This window comes from Anthonomus grandis, chromosome 12 (assembly GCF_022605725.1).
Source record: "Anthonomus grandis grandis chromosome 12, icAntGran1.3, whole genome shotgun sequence".
Lineage (NCBI taxonomy): Eukaryota > Metazoa > Arthropoda > Insecta > Coleoptera > Curculionidae > Anthonomus > Anthonomus grandis.
The window spans coordinates 21,222,324-21,234,827 of record NC_065557.1 but is presented as its reverse complement, the minus strand read 5'-3'; the positions used below and the strand labels follow the sequence as shown (position 1 = coordinate 21,234,827).

Here is a 12,504-nt window from a genome sequence, read left to right as displayed (position 1 = left end):
TATTCATGCTTTCAAGAGTTTCAAGAGGGAAGTGGCTGTGTTGCTCGAAGGATAATACAAATTAATCAAACTAGATGTATTCAAAGCAATTTATTTTTAGAAGCTTAGCAGAGCGCTTTCGGCGTATGAGCCATCATCAGTAGTAATTATCAGTTAATCCCACAAGTTTTCCATAGTGGGAACACATTTGATAGTAAGGAACGATAGTACATTTAGACACACTGAAGACTATACAGAACGGGTATGGGTTCTGTCTAAATGTACTATCATTCCTTACAATAATTGTCATACTATCAAATGTGTTCCCACTATAGAAAACTTCTGAGAATTAGACTGATCATGGCTCATACGCCAAAAGCGCTCTGCTAAGCTTCTAAAAATAAATTGCTTTGAATACATCTAGATTGATTAATTTGTATTGAAGAGTTTCGTGTACATTTTGAAACAAAACAAACATTTAGTCAAACAAACAAGTCGTTACAAGCTATATTTTTTTAGATATTTTGAGTGCAAGTAATTGATATGAAAAAATAATAAAATAACTTCAAAAGATTTAGTGTTAAGTCATAAGAATACACAATGTTAAAATCAGAAATTTAGGATGGACATCTTCCAACTGCTTCTAGAATAAATCATGTTATCAGTTGCAGATAACCCCAACAGCGTTCTTTGCATGTTTTTTTTGACGAGAATGAAAATTGCCTCATCACCAAGGATGATATTTATTGAAAAATGTAATCCTTATTTCCAATTCAAGCCAAAATTTCCAATCATCAACTATAAATTAAATATATTTGCCTATAGTTATATTTTTAAAATATTCATCGGTAGAATCGATCAGTGAATCAGTTTCCAGCAGGCCCCTATAAATATTTCTTTATAATAGCCTTTTAAAGTTATAATGATCAGACTTATTACCGATAAAAAATCGTAACTCCATTCTGCCTTGTAGTATTTTAACTGGTTTAGAAATAATGACATACTTAGATGATAGTAGTAGTATGATAGCATACCTAGGAGAAAAGGTGTCCATAAAAGGTCTTCATAGATGTCTACTATAATTATTAAATTGAAATACTAGAGCAGACAATTGTGTTTATTTTTTTTTACAATATTGCTCAGAAAATACAATGCGAGTCTGTAACTTTTTTTTTATACAGGGTCTGCCATGTAGGCCGGGCTAATACCAACTTTCTTATTTTAAATAGGACACCCTATAATATGTTATTATATTTTTGGATTCTGCACAAAAATCCAAGCATTTTAATGTATCACATGCCCTACCTTTATTTACCCGTTTTTAAGTTTTGATTTTTTAATTTAAAAATGTTTTAATTTCAAAAAATATGCAATTTAGTAAACAGTTTTTTTCGTAATGTATTTTATGAATGTCCTTTAAGAATGTGACATTTTTATAATTTTGACATTGCTACAAGACGTGCCTTTACTGTCGGATAATCAGATTTAGGTTTCTTTTAATTTTTTTACGAAATGGGCTATTTAAGTAAAAATCACAAGATTGAATTCTTAATAATGATTGGGTACGGAGATCGAACAAGAACCCAAAATGAAGTTTTGCATTTATTTTGACAGAAGTATCCTGATTTACCACCCATATCTCAAAGTACTATAAGCAAGATTGAAAAGAGTTTTGGGAAAATGGTCACGTAAGAACAATAACAAGTTCTCGTCGATCTGCGCTTAATGAAGACACCAAAATTAATGTGTTATTAGCCATTGAAGAAAATCCTAATATTCCCATTAGGCAGGTAGCGCGCGAATTGGAAGTGAGCCAGTCTTCAGTAGTAAGGGTTCTTAAAGCAGACAAATTTCATCCCTATAAACTAAAAATTCTCCAGGAACTCAATGAGGAGGATGCAGATAGAAAAATTGAATTTTGTGAACAATTTATGAAATTAATGCAGAATAATAATCTTATTACAGAAAACATTCCCTTGTTCAAGTCGACATTTACGCTGAACGGAGAAGTAAATCGTCAAAATTGCCGTTAATGGGCACAACTTCTTGTTTTGGCTTTCTTATATTTTCATCCATGTTGGATGAGCTAAGACCACACTCAACACCAAGAAAAATTAAATGTTTGGGCAGAAATTCTGAGTCAACAAGTTATAGGCCCAATTTTCTTCGAATAAAATTTAAATGGAGCAAGGTCCTTACAGTTTTTACAAGAACTAATTCCAAATCTAGCTGTTCTATTCCCTGATCCAATAGAAGCTGATATGCCGAATAAAAACATCTGTTTTCAGCAAGATGGTGCGCCTCCGCATTTTGCAAGACCTGTTTGAAACTATCTGGATACTATTTTTCCAGGCAGATGGATTGGCAGGAGAGGATTGTTTGAATGGCCACCAAGATCGTCCGATTTGACTTCCGCTGGATTTTTTCCTATGGGGATATTTAAAATCTAAAGTTTATGTGAACAAGTCGGCAAATATTGAGGAGTTGAAAACTAGAATAAGGCAAGAGTGTCGAAACATTTCTCCAGAATGCATAAGAAACGTTCAAAATTAATATGTAGTACGTTTAGGGCATTGACAAATAGTAAATGGTTGCCATTTTGAACACTTATTAAAGAAAAAGATTTAAAATAACCCTCTTTAAGTTTATGAAATACGTTTTTTTTACCGCCCTGTATCTTAAAAACAATCGAATAAAGATATAGCATGTGATACATCAAAATGTTTGGAATTTTGTGGAGAATCCAAAAATATAATAACATATAAGGTGTCGTATTTAAAATAAGAAAGTTGGTATTAGCCCCGCCTAGATGGCACACCCTGTATAAAAACATTTTATTGTAAAAATTGCGCAACTTACAATATCAGTTGTGTGTCCGAGCGTTTTTCCGAACACGCTCCCAATTATTTATTATCGAATTTATTCCAAGTTAGAGACTCGCATTGCATATTAAGCTTAGTATGAGCTTCACTTTTTGCTTTTGTTCATTTCAAAACACCTCACCTTTAATAACTTCTTAAAAAAAACACGTCAATTTATATATACAGGGGCGTTTAATTTTATGTTTAAAAAAGTTCTGTTAATCACCTCACCTCCAGCTAACCAGACTTTAATATGTCAATTGGGAGCCGCCCTCATGTGACACATGATTGCAAGCAGCATTAAAACGTTTATTCAACAGTGCCAAAAAAAAATCAATTGACGTACCAGCAAATAGTGACCAAAAATATCTGGGAATAATGGATATTTTATCGTCCTCAAACTTTTGTATTTTAAATAGCTACCCTAAATGTAATACATCATTTTAAAGAGCATATAATCTATATCTAACCAAGCCGAAAAAAACAGAATCGGTTGACGTATAAGCGAATAGTAAGCAAAAATATGTGGTAATAAACGACATTTTGTCAATTTAAATTTTGGTACGTCAAATGGTTGCCTCATACATTATTTTAAATGGCAAACAATTTTCCATCTTATTTTGTCAAAAAAATTGATGCAAGTTGAAGCGATTTATCAGTAAAAATGTATGGCAATTGTAATATTTGGCGGATTTACTTTACTAGTATTTTTTGCAGAACCTAATAGGAACAAAAAATAACACTGCAATAACTAGAATCTTTAATACGTTTAAAAACCAGTTGACTATTATTATTAAAATTAGCATTCTGACGGTCAGTCAAAAATTCAGAAGTGCGAATAATTTAAAATGGTGTATACGCTAAGCGAATGAATGGAAATTATTCTTCTTTCTCGCACTAAAGATTCGTGCGATCATAAAACTACCAGGGCATAAATAACAGATATTCAGACAAGAATGTAGGTTATATATATATATGTATTATAGAACTGGTAAGTAAGTTTAAGGAAACAGGATCTGTTTGCAATAAAATGTTTATTGAGGAAAGGGTTGTTATAAACAATAAAGCATTCCAAATTGACGTACTGGGACAATTCGCAGTGGATTCAACATTATCTATTCTCAAAGTCTCAGAGTTAATTAATTTTTCAACAAGCTCTGTATAAAAAATTTGGGAAAAAAAATAGTTTTTTCGAAATTTAAATTAATTAAAAATTTAAATCCTTTATTAATTAGGAGAAGACGATTTTGATAGGAGAATTGAATTTTGCGAACTGATGTGGTTGCAAAAGAACATCTGCTTCAGTGACCAGTCAACTTTTTCTCTAAATGGACTGGTAAACCGGCAAAACTGTATATACTGGGATAATGAAAAACCACATCTTTTTCGAGAGGATCATAGTCAGTATCGTGAAAACCTTAATGTCAATTTTCTCAGAAGAAAATATAACTGGAGAAATTTCTTTAGACCTCCTCGAAAATACAATATATCCTTCAATCGTCAATCTTTGGAAAACCAAGTGGATGAAAATGGTGTTGGGATACTAAACGAAAATAATTTGTATTTCCACTAAAATGTAATGTAAAACTCCCCGCACTACGCTTTGACAGTTTGAGAGTGGTTTAATGAACAGTTTCCAGGGATCTGGATTGGCAGGCGTGGTGCAATTGAATGGTCCACGTGACGCCGCACGGTTGCCAGACTTAATACCACTAGATTTTTTGCTTTGGAGGGTATTTAAAACGCAAAGTTTATATTACCCCACGCGAAATCCTATTGTCTCGCGAATAATGGAGACGGACATTTTGAGCACTTAATAAAATAAATTTTGTGAACCGATTAAATTGTTTATTTTTTACAACAGTAAAGGTGTAAAAAGGTGTTTTAAAACACCTTTTTACACCTTTACTATTTATAAGTCTATAAACTTACATTTTTATACACCGTTGGGTGCTAGGTTGTATGCTCCTTAAAATTATGTATCACACTATAGGATAGCCATTTGACATACAAATAAAACAAAAAAATTACAAAGTATGACGTTGATAAAATATTCATTATTACCAAACATTTTAGTTCATCATTCGCTTACAATGATGTGTTTACACGATAGGAGTTTCTATTTGACATATCAGAGTGAGGTTAACTGGAGGTGAGGAGCTGATTGACAGAACTTTGGTAAATATAAAATTAAACGTCTCCCTGTATATTTAGATTGATGGTTTTTTTTTGTATGGTTCATACTATTTTTTCTTGCAAGTTGCAGGATTTCAAGTAGGTTTTTCTTTAATTGCCTATCCTTTAGTAAAAGCAGCATTTTTCTTGGTATGTTCTTACAAAGAATCGTTTAACGATAACATGTTTTTCAATTTTGCTGATGATGCCCAGGGAAATTGGTGACTGATTAGTTGGCGAGGTGTGTTTCGTGATATAAAGCTTTGCTTCTGCCTAAGTATGTGATCAATTGTCACCCCACCCAACCATCAATAAAATTTGATTTTGGGCAATTTTTGTGTAAAAAAGCCCAGGATAGGTAATTGGATTTAACATACAAATGTGTTTTTTATGTTATGGTTTGGTCACGAGAAAAACGATAGACAGAAATTGTAGTTGAAATAGTAAACGTTTTCACCAAATTTATACAGATTAAAATAACAAAAATTGTAGGTACTCTTTACTTCAAATACGCTCTTTTATTCTAATATCTACATATTTTAAATCTACTCTCTATATTATATATTTTTTTTTATATTTTAGGCTTACTTACTTAACATTCCATCGTGGGACTGGAAACAGGGTGATGACGTTATATGTTTAGCTGAATTAAAATTAGGATTTATTGCGCAGTCATGCTTGGCGCCAGGATTTTCCACAATGATGGCAAATCTATTTGCCATGCGTTCCTTTAAAACTGTAAGTATTAATTGGCGCTTAGTCAAGTTTTTTTTTATTTCTAAGATATATTTAATTTTTTTAAGATATTTAATTAAAATAATTTAAAAGTGCAATAGGTATTTTTAGTTAATCGGAAAAATTTCTCAAAAATAGAAACTTTTTGATATGTTTCTTGTTATTAAGTACAAACTATTTATTTTTAAAGGTATTTTCGTATAATCTTTTTTTTAATAATACTAAAATATTCAAACTCAACAGCAGAAAAAATGAGCTCATTGAAGGTAGTAAAATAATAATTATATTAAAATACTATTGCGACATTTAATTATAAAACTTATTAATATCCAAGAGAACCTTTAAACTATTAAAGGTAAATGTAGGATTTTAAATCTATAATAATAAAATATAGTGGTATGTAAATATATCATAATAAAAAGATAACCTTTTTTAATTTGAAAGATATCGGTTATTATGCTTTATTAAAAATGTGGTTCTAGTCACCGGGAATGCAAATATGGACCAATGATTACTTGCGTGGTACGGGTATGGAAATGTACACGGAGACACTGAGCCCCTCATTTATTGGCATTCCATTTGCACATGCGGCAGAGTAAGTCAAAGTAAAGGACGGTTCATGAGACGCCCAAAAAAAAACAAAATTGTGCACCCTTGTTGATTGTTCGTTACTGTGTGCGTGCTGATAAAATCCATTTGTTGTTAATAAAATATAAATAATGTTCTTCTAAATTATATGAATTGGTTGTTGATTTAGACATGTTTATTATATTACAGTTTGTTACGATTTTATAATAAGTAATGTTTAAATGCTAATCTTTTAAAAATAAAGGAATACATATACAAGGTATTTCATAACTACGGAAGGAAACTTCATGTCTGGAGTTGCTTCGTTTCTGAGAAAGAGGATTGGTGCAATTATTTGAAATAGTAAACGCTTACAATTTTTCAAGGTACTCACATTTACAACAGGAGTTTTATAGTATTATAGAAATAGTATACTAAGAGGCTTCAGATGATTCCATAAATAGAAAATTAGAGGACTCATATCGGGACTGGCAGCTAGACTAAGGTCCTTTGCAAAAAAAGCGGTCAATTAAGAACTTATCAAAACGTTTACCGAAAATCATCTCTTCAAAGCATTTCAAGATACAGTTGCACAGACTTTCAAAAATATAAAAAACTGAAGATATACACGGTGCCATTAAAAAAAGCAAGTTGTTATCAGTTTGACCAGAAGCCGTACTTTTTTTATGTATACTCAATGAATAAATCAGAACAAACTGTAATATTACCGTATCTAAAAACCTATACTAAAATAAGTGTTGTAGGTAGAAACTTTCGATTTGTATATAGTCCAATATCTACTAATATAGTGTCTCATAAAAATAACAACACGCACCACGAACATAATCGTTTCCTTTCTTATGCTCTATGATGCTATCTGATATTTCATTGTTTCCAGCAAGCTTTTGTGGTACATCTGCTGTTGATGTTTATTTTTTTATTGTATTTAGGTTATCTTTTAAAACTTTCATAAAATAAACTATGAATGAAAAATCATTAAATTAGAGAAATACTTGTATCAATCATTTACTGTTAATTTATTTTCAGCGTAGTAGCTCGTAACAATGTGTCAAAACGTGTATATCGGAGTAAATTATTATTAATGTCAATTGTTTTATGCCCATAAAAATGTAATTTTTAGTTGTGGTTCTTAAACCATTGCATTCGGAGATGTTTAAAATAGACTTTATGGTATTATAAATTTTCTAGTCAAAAATAGCGGCTGTCAAACTTTCCAACGATACCTTATGATTTTTTTTAAAACATAAGTTACCTTGAAGTGTAACTTTGATTGAAAATGACGCAACTAGTTTCTGAGATTAATAAAGATGATTTTGATGATTGTGTGTATTTCTGTGAATACTTTATCAATGTGTTAAATCTTGATGAAGAGGTGTTTAGAATTTTAGTATTTTTGATGAATATTCGTTTTATTTAAATCCTAAAGTAAAAAGATGATTCACTACCTTCATAATACTCAGCTTCCATTTGTCCTTTTTAAACGGATATTTTCTTACAAATTAAATGATCTATCTATCTATTCCTCTTTATACCTTTTTGAACGAAGAATTTCCTGGCGCAGCAGTTGGCTAGAGAAAGGTACTGATAAAATTAGTAATTTGACAAGAAAAACAGACCTACAACTTAACTCCTAGAAGTTAAACTTCTCTTATTGATCCATTTTTAGCGAAAAACTTACTCACATATTAAAGAATTAGTTTTACTATTTCAGTGATAAATTAACAAGTTTTATTTATAAAATTGTTCTTATTTATGTGTAATAGTTCTTGATTTATGTTTTAATTAAATAGTAGATTTATTTTACTGAAATTAATTTTTGCAAGTTATTCAAATAACTAATATTTATACAGAAGCATATATGATTAAACTAATTTTAATTAATTAAGTTAAATAAATTAATTTTTGAAATTTGTATTTCGTTATTTAAATTAATTTTATTATATCTATGAAATTGAATTCGTCTCTTAATAATGCTTTAATTTCTCGTTCTAAGATTTTATGTTTTATTATTTTTGTATATATATATATATATGTGAAATCTTATACATTTTGGGTATTACATTGTTAACTTTACATTTATATAAATATGTTATACGATATTTACTATGAGTTTAGTATTGCTTTTTTATAAATATCTTTAAATTAAGTAAAATCTACCTTGTTGTGACGAATTTATAATTAGTCTATCTATTTTGTTGGTTATTAGATCACTATTTAAAAAAATATTAATTTAGAATATACTATCTCATCCGCTCAATTATTTAAAAGAAGAAAATAGACGTATTTACTTATTTAGAAGAAATATGAACTTAAACCTTTAACGATACCTTTTTAATAAAAGTAATATTTTAAAATAAGAAACGAACTTAGAAGTCGATAAATAAAACCTTAGCTACTGAATATATAGAAAAATCTATTACACCGTAAGTAAAATATTATATTTAAGAATTATACTTATTAACTAACAGATTAAATTGAATTAAATATAATGATAGGGATCGCTAATTTTATTTCAGTTTAAGTTCTGTTCAAGTTCTTTATTAATTTTTCCAATAATTGAGCTTATGAGTCTGTAGTGTGTAGTGATCTTCTTAATTAGTTTTTATTTAAATAATGACGTAATATCCGATAAAATAGATATTTAATTAAAATTGTTGTTAAGTTATAAGTTTTACTAATTCTTGAAAATGGTGATTCTGCATCTTTTTTGAAAACAAAAATAATTTAATAAGTGATTTTTTATAATTAGCCCTAGAAATTGATGACTTTAGTAGAGTTTATTCTCAATGTTTTAAAAGTACACTTTTCTTCAATAAATTATAAAAATTTTTATGCTTGTAGAAAAACACGTTTTGACACAAAACGTTACCTTGTTAGGCAAATTAGTAAAGAATAGCACAAATTTGGAGTTACGGTGATTTTTTCAGTCTCCCGATACTCAAGTGTGGCAGAATGATTACCTCCAAGGAACGGGGTGTGAGATGTATACAGAGACTCTGTCCCCCTCGTTCACGGGCATGACTTTTTTCCAGGCTAGCGAGTAAGGTTCCCTATACGTTTCAAACACAACCATTTACATTGCATACACAAATAATATTTTGATTTATTAACAAGTAAAATTTAGGACAATAGAACACCCTTTTAAACTGGGAGGGTATATTTTATTTGCATGATCGGTTCTGGGATTTATAGGTCTTAATAAATTACTTATTAGAATTTAGTTTCATAGGCCTAAGGCTGCAGTAATTGATTACGAATCATATTTTTTTCTATAAATTTTACAATTCAAGCAAAACCCTAATATTCCAATATTGTGCAATTTTATTATTAAAAATTATTTTATTTATAAATATATCAAAATATGGTTTATAGGCTGTTATTTAAACTTAACTTTTCTCCTTAAAAATTAAGCTTTATTTGTTTCATTTTTTAATTCTATTTTACTTTAACACCTGTTAATTAAAATTCTTTAAAAGTGTTGTGATGTGTTAAATATTTACTCTTTATCTACGTAGAGTCTAGAAGCTAGCTGCATTAATACTAGAATAGTATCTTATCAAATGCCCTATTTTTTCCTTTGAAATATAAATAAATAGTGGGGGATAGAGTTAGGTGCAAAATTTACTAATTCTTTCATTATTATGAATTCTGCCAATAAAAAAGAATTAGTAATAAATAAATAGTCATTCATTTTCTTAGTACTTTATCAATTTTAAAAATTTTATCCATCAAAAAAAATATAATTACCTATCCCTTATAGCTTGCAATGCTTTAAATTTCTTATTGGTTTTTATATGCTTGCATGTTTGTATATATGTATATAATATATGAGGTCGCATGTTAGTTGTTTAAGTTTAATAATTTAACCACTGCCTATTAACCAACTTAATAAAATATATTCTCAATCTCTCATGTACTTTACTCAACACATACGTACGTATAAACCATAAAATGAAAAATTTTTCAAATTTAATTTTTAATGTTTTCTGAAATTTAGTAGTAACAATATGCTTACGTATTATACAATACAATAAATACATCGCTAAGCTATGATGTATTATCCATCCAACGTCCCTTCCAAGGATAATAACTAATTCGCCTGTGATGCTTAACAGGCTAATAACTGAAGGTCTTGCCTGTCTTTTATGCTAGGAAAAACTATAATGTGGTCAGCATCGAGTTTTGGCGTTATACTATTCCTCTTGCCACTTCTCCAATGTTTTGTTTGTCATTTGCAATAGCACATGCATTATTTCTTCTAGAATCATACTGTTTTTAATTTGAAATTGATTTGACTGAAATTCCATCGCAAAAACTGGTAAGAAGTGGAGCACTAATATTTTTATATCATCTGGTAATGGATCTCTTAATGTAATTTAAATGGTTCTTGCTGTACGGCCTATATTTCTAAAAAGTAGGTGCGAAGTTAGCATCACATAAACAGCATTTAAAATTAAATTTAGTTTGTTCTCCTAACTAGATATATTAAGATAAACCAATAATTATAGCTAAGTCATCATAACCTAACAACTTTCAGTTGGTTCCAATTTAGATCCCTGAGAGCATCCTCTTCCAGTAATATATTTTTCTCGATATTCCGTAACGAAGCCGAAATCCCCTCAGTATCACTGGGTAATATTTAAAAATTAACAAATGTATGCTATGTTAGGATTGGTTCCTTAATCTTAGTTCTTCTAAAATAGTTCTATATTTATTTCGATTCTTATTAATATATTAGACCGTTCCAGTACAGTGAAATTAGAAGTTCGTTTGTGACATCATTTACCGTCGACAGGTTTAAAGAATTCGACTGTAATGAAATGTTTTCAAGCATTTTATCCAGAATAGGAAGCAAGGCAAGTGTTAAAAGTTCTCTACTATACAGTGACCGCCTAAAGATACAGGGTGGAACAAAAAAAAGATATGACGTCATCGGTCATTTTTTTAAATGGAATGCTATATTTTTTATTGCATTTATGAAATACAGGCGAAATTCCAAGCAAGCGTATAAAATACCTTATCTCAAAACTCAACTGTTTCAGAAATATTTACATTAAACCAAGCAAGCAAGTAAGTACCTCTATTTACAAATTAAGATAAAATGGAGGATAAAATGTTATAAACTGTGAAAACTCTTATAAATGTATCAAGTGTTCAAACTAATCCCCATCTACTTCTTGGCAGAAAGCAAGACCGTTTACAAACTCATATAAAACACTATCAATTAATTCGGGTGATATACGTCTAATTTCATATATAATTCTATTTTTCAAATCTTCTACATTGTTTGGCTTCTCAATATAAATTTTACTTTTCAGGTACCCCCATAGAAAATAGTCGCAGGGATTTAGGTCTGGTGACCTGGCCAGCCACTCTATTGGCCTTCTTCGTCCTATCCACCTTCCTGATACAGTATCCAAGTAATAACGGACATCTCGAAAGAAATGTGGCGGTTCGCCGTCTTGCTGAAACCACAAATTATCTGTCGGGACAGCAGGGTCTTGTTCGTCTGGGTATAGGGCAGCCAAAGCAGAAATAAGATCTTCTTGAAGAAAATTGAAATAGCGTTATCCTGTTAAGCTATCTTCGAAAAATTATGGCCCTATTACTTTATTATCCACTATACCAGCCCAAACATAAATATTTACGATACTGTGTATGAGCCTCAGTAGCCCAGTGTGGATTTGACACGTAGTACCGACAATTTTGCCGATTTACGACACCGTTTAAACAAAAAGTTGCTTCATCCGAAAACAAAACTCGTAACACAAACTGGCGGTTATTATTGCAAATGTTCATCATTTGCTCGCAAAATTGGTGTCTTCGATCAGGATTGTCCTCATTTAAGTGTATTAGTCTAATTTTATAAGGGTGATTTTATAAGATGCGTCTTACTGACGTTCGGGCTATATTATTATCAACTGAAATTTGTGAAGTTGCATTGTTTGGATTTTCTTCGACAAAGAGCAGAACGTTTAATTTTGTTTCTTCAGAAATTTTTGGACGACCTGATCTTGGCAAACCCTAACATGACCTGAAGTTATGAATTTGTGCTCTATTCTACTAACTATTGACTGAGAAATAGGATGGTTTGGGTATTTGGCATTAAACAGTTCACTTACTTCTTTTTGCGTGCGCACTCGATCCCCGTACCCTAGCATCATCA

The 12,504-nt window shown here is 30.3% G+C and overlaps 1 protein-coding gene across 1 annotated transcript in view; it reads left to right on the top strand.

Moving 5' to 3' along the window:
• Window positions 1-12,504, top strand: part of LOC126742871 (calcium-activated potassium channel slowpoke) — a 205,391-nt gene that overhangs the window by 135,584 nt on the left and 57,303 nt on the right. The window contains exons 13-14 of the mRNA XM_050449716.1: window positions 5,598-5,753; window positions 9,266-9,378. Coding sequence (XP_050305673.1) covers window positions 5,598-5,753; window positions 9,266-9,378 — 269 coding nt within the window. The remainder of the gene's footprint in view (window positions 1-5,597; window positions 5,754-9,265; window positions 9,379-12,504) is intronic.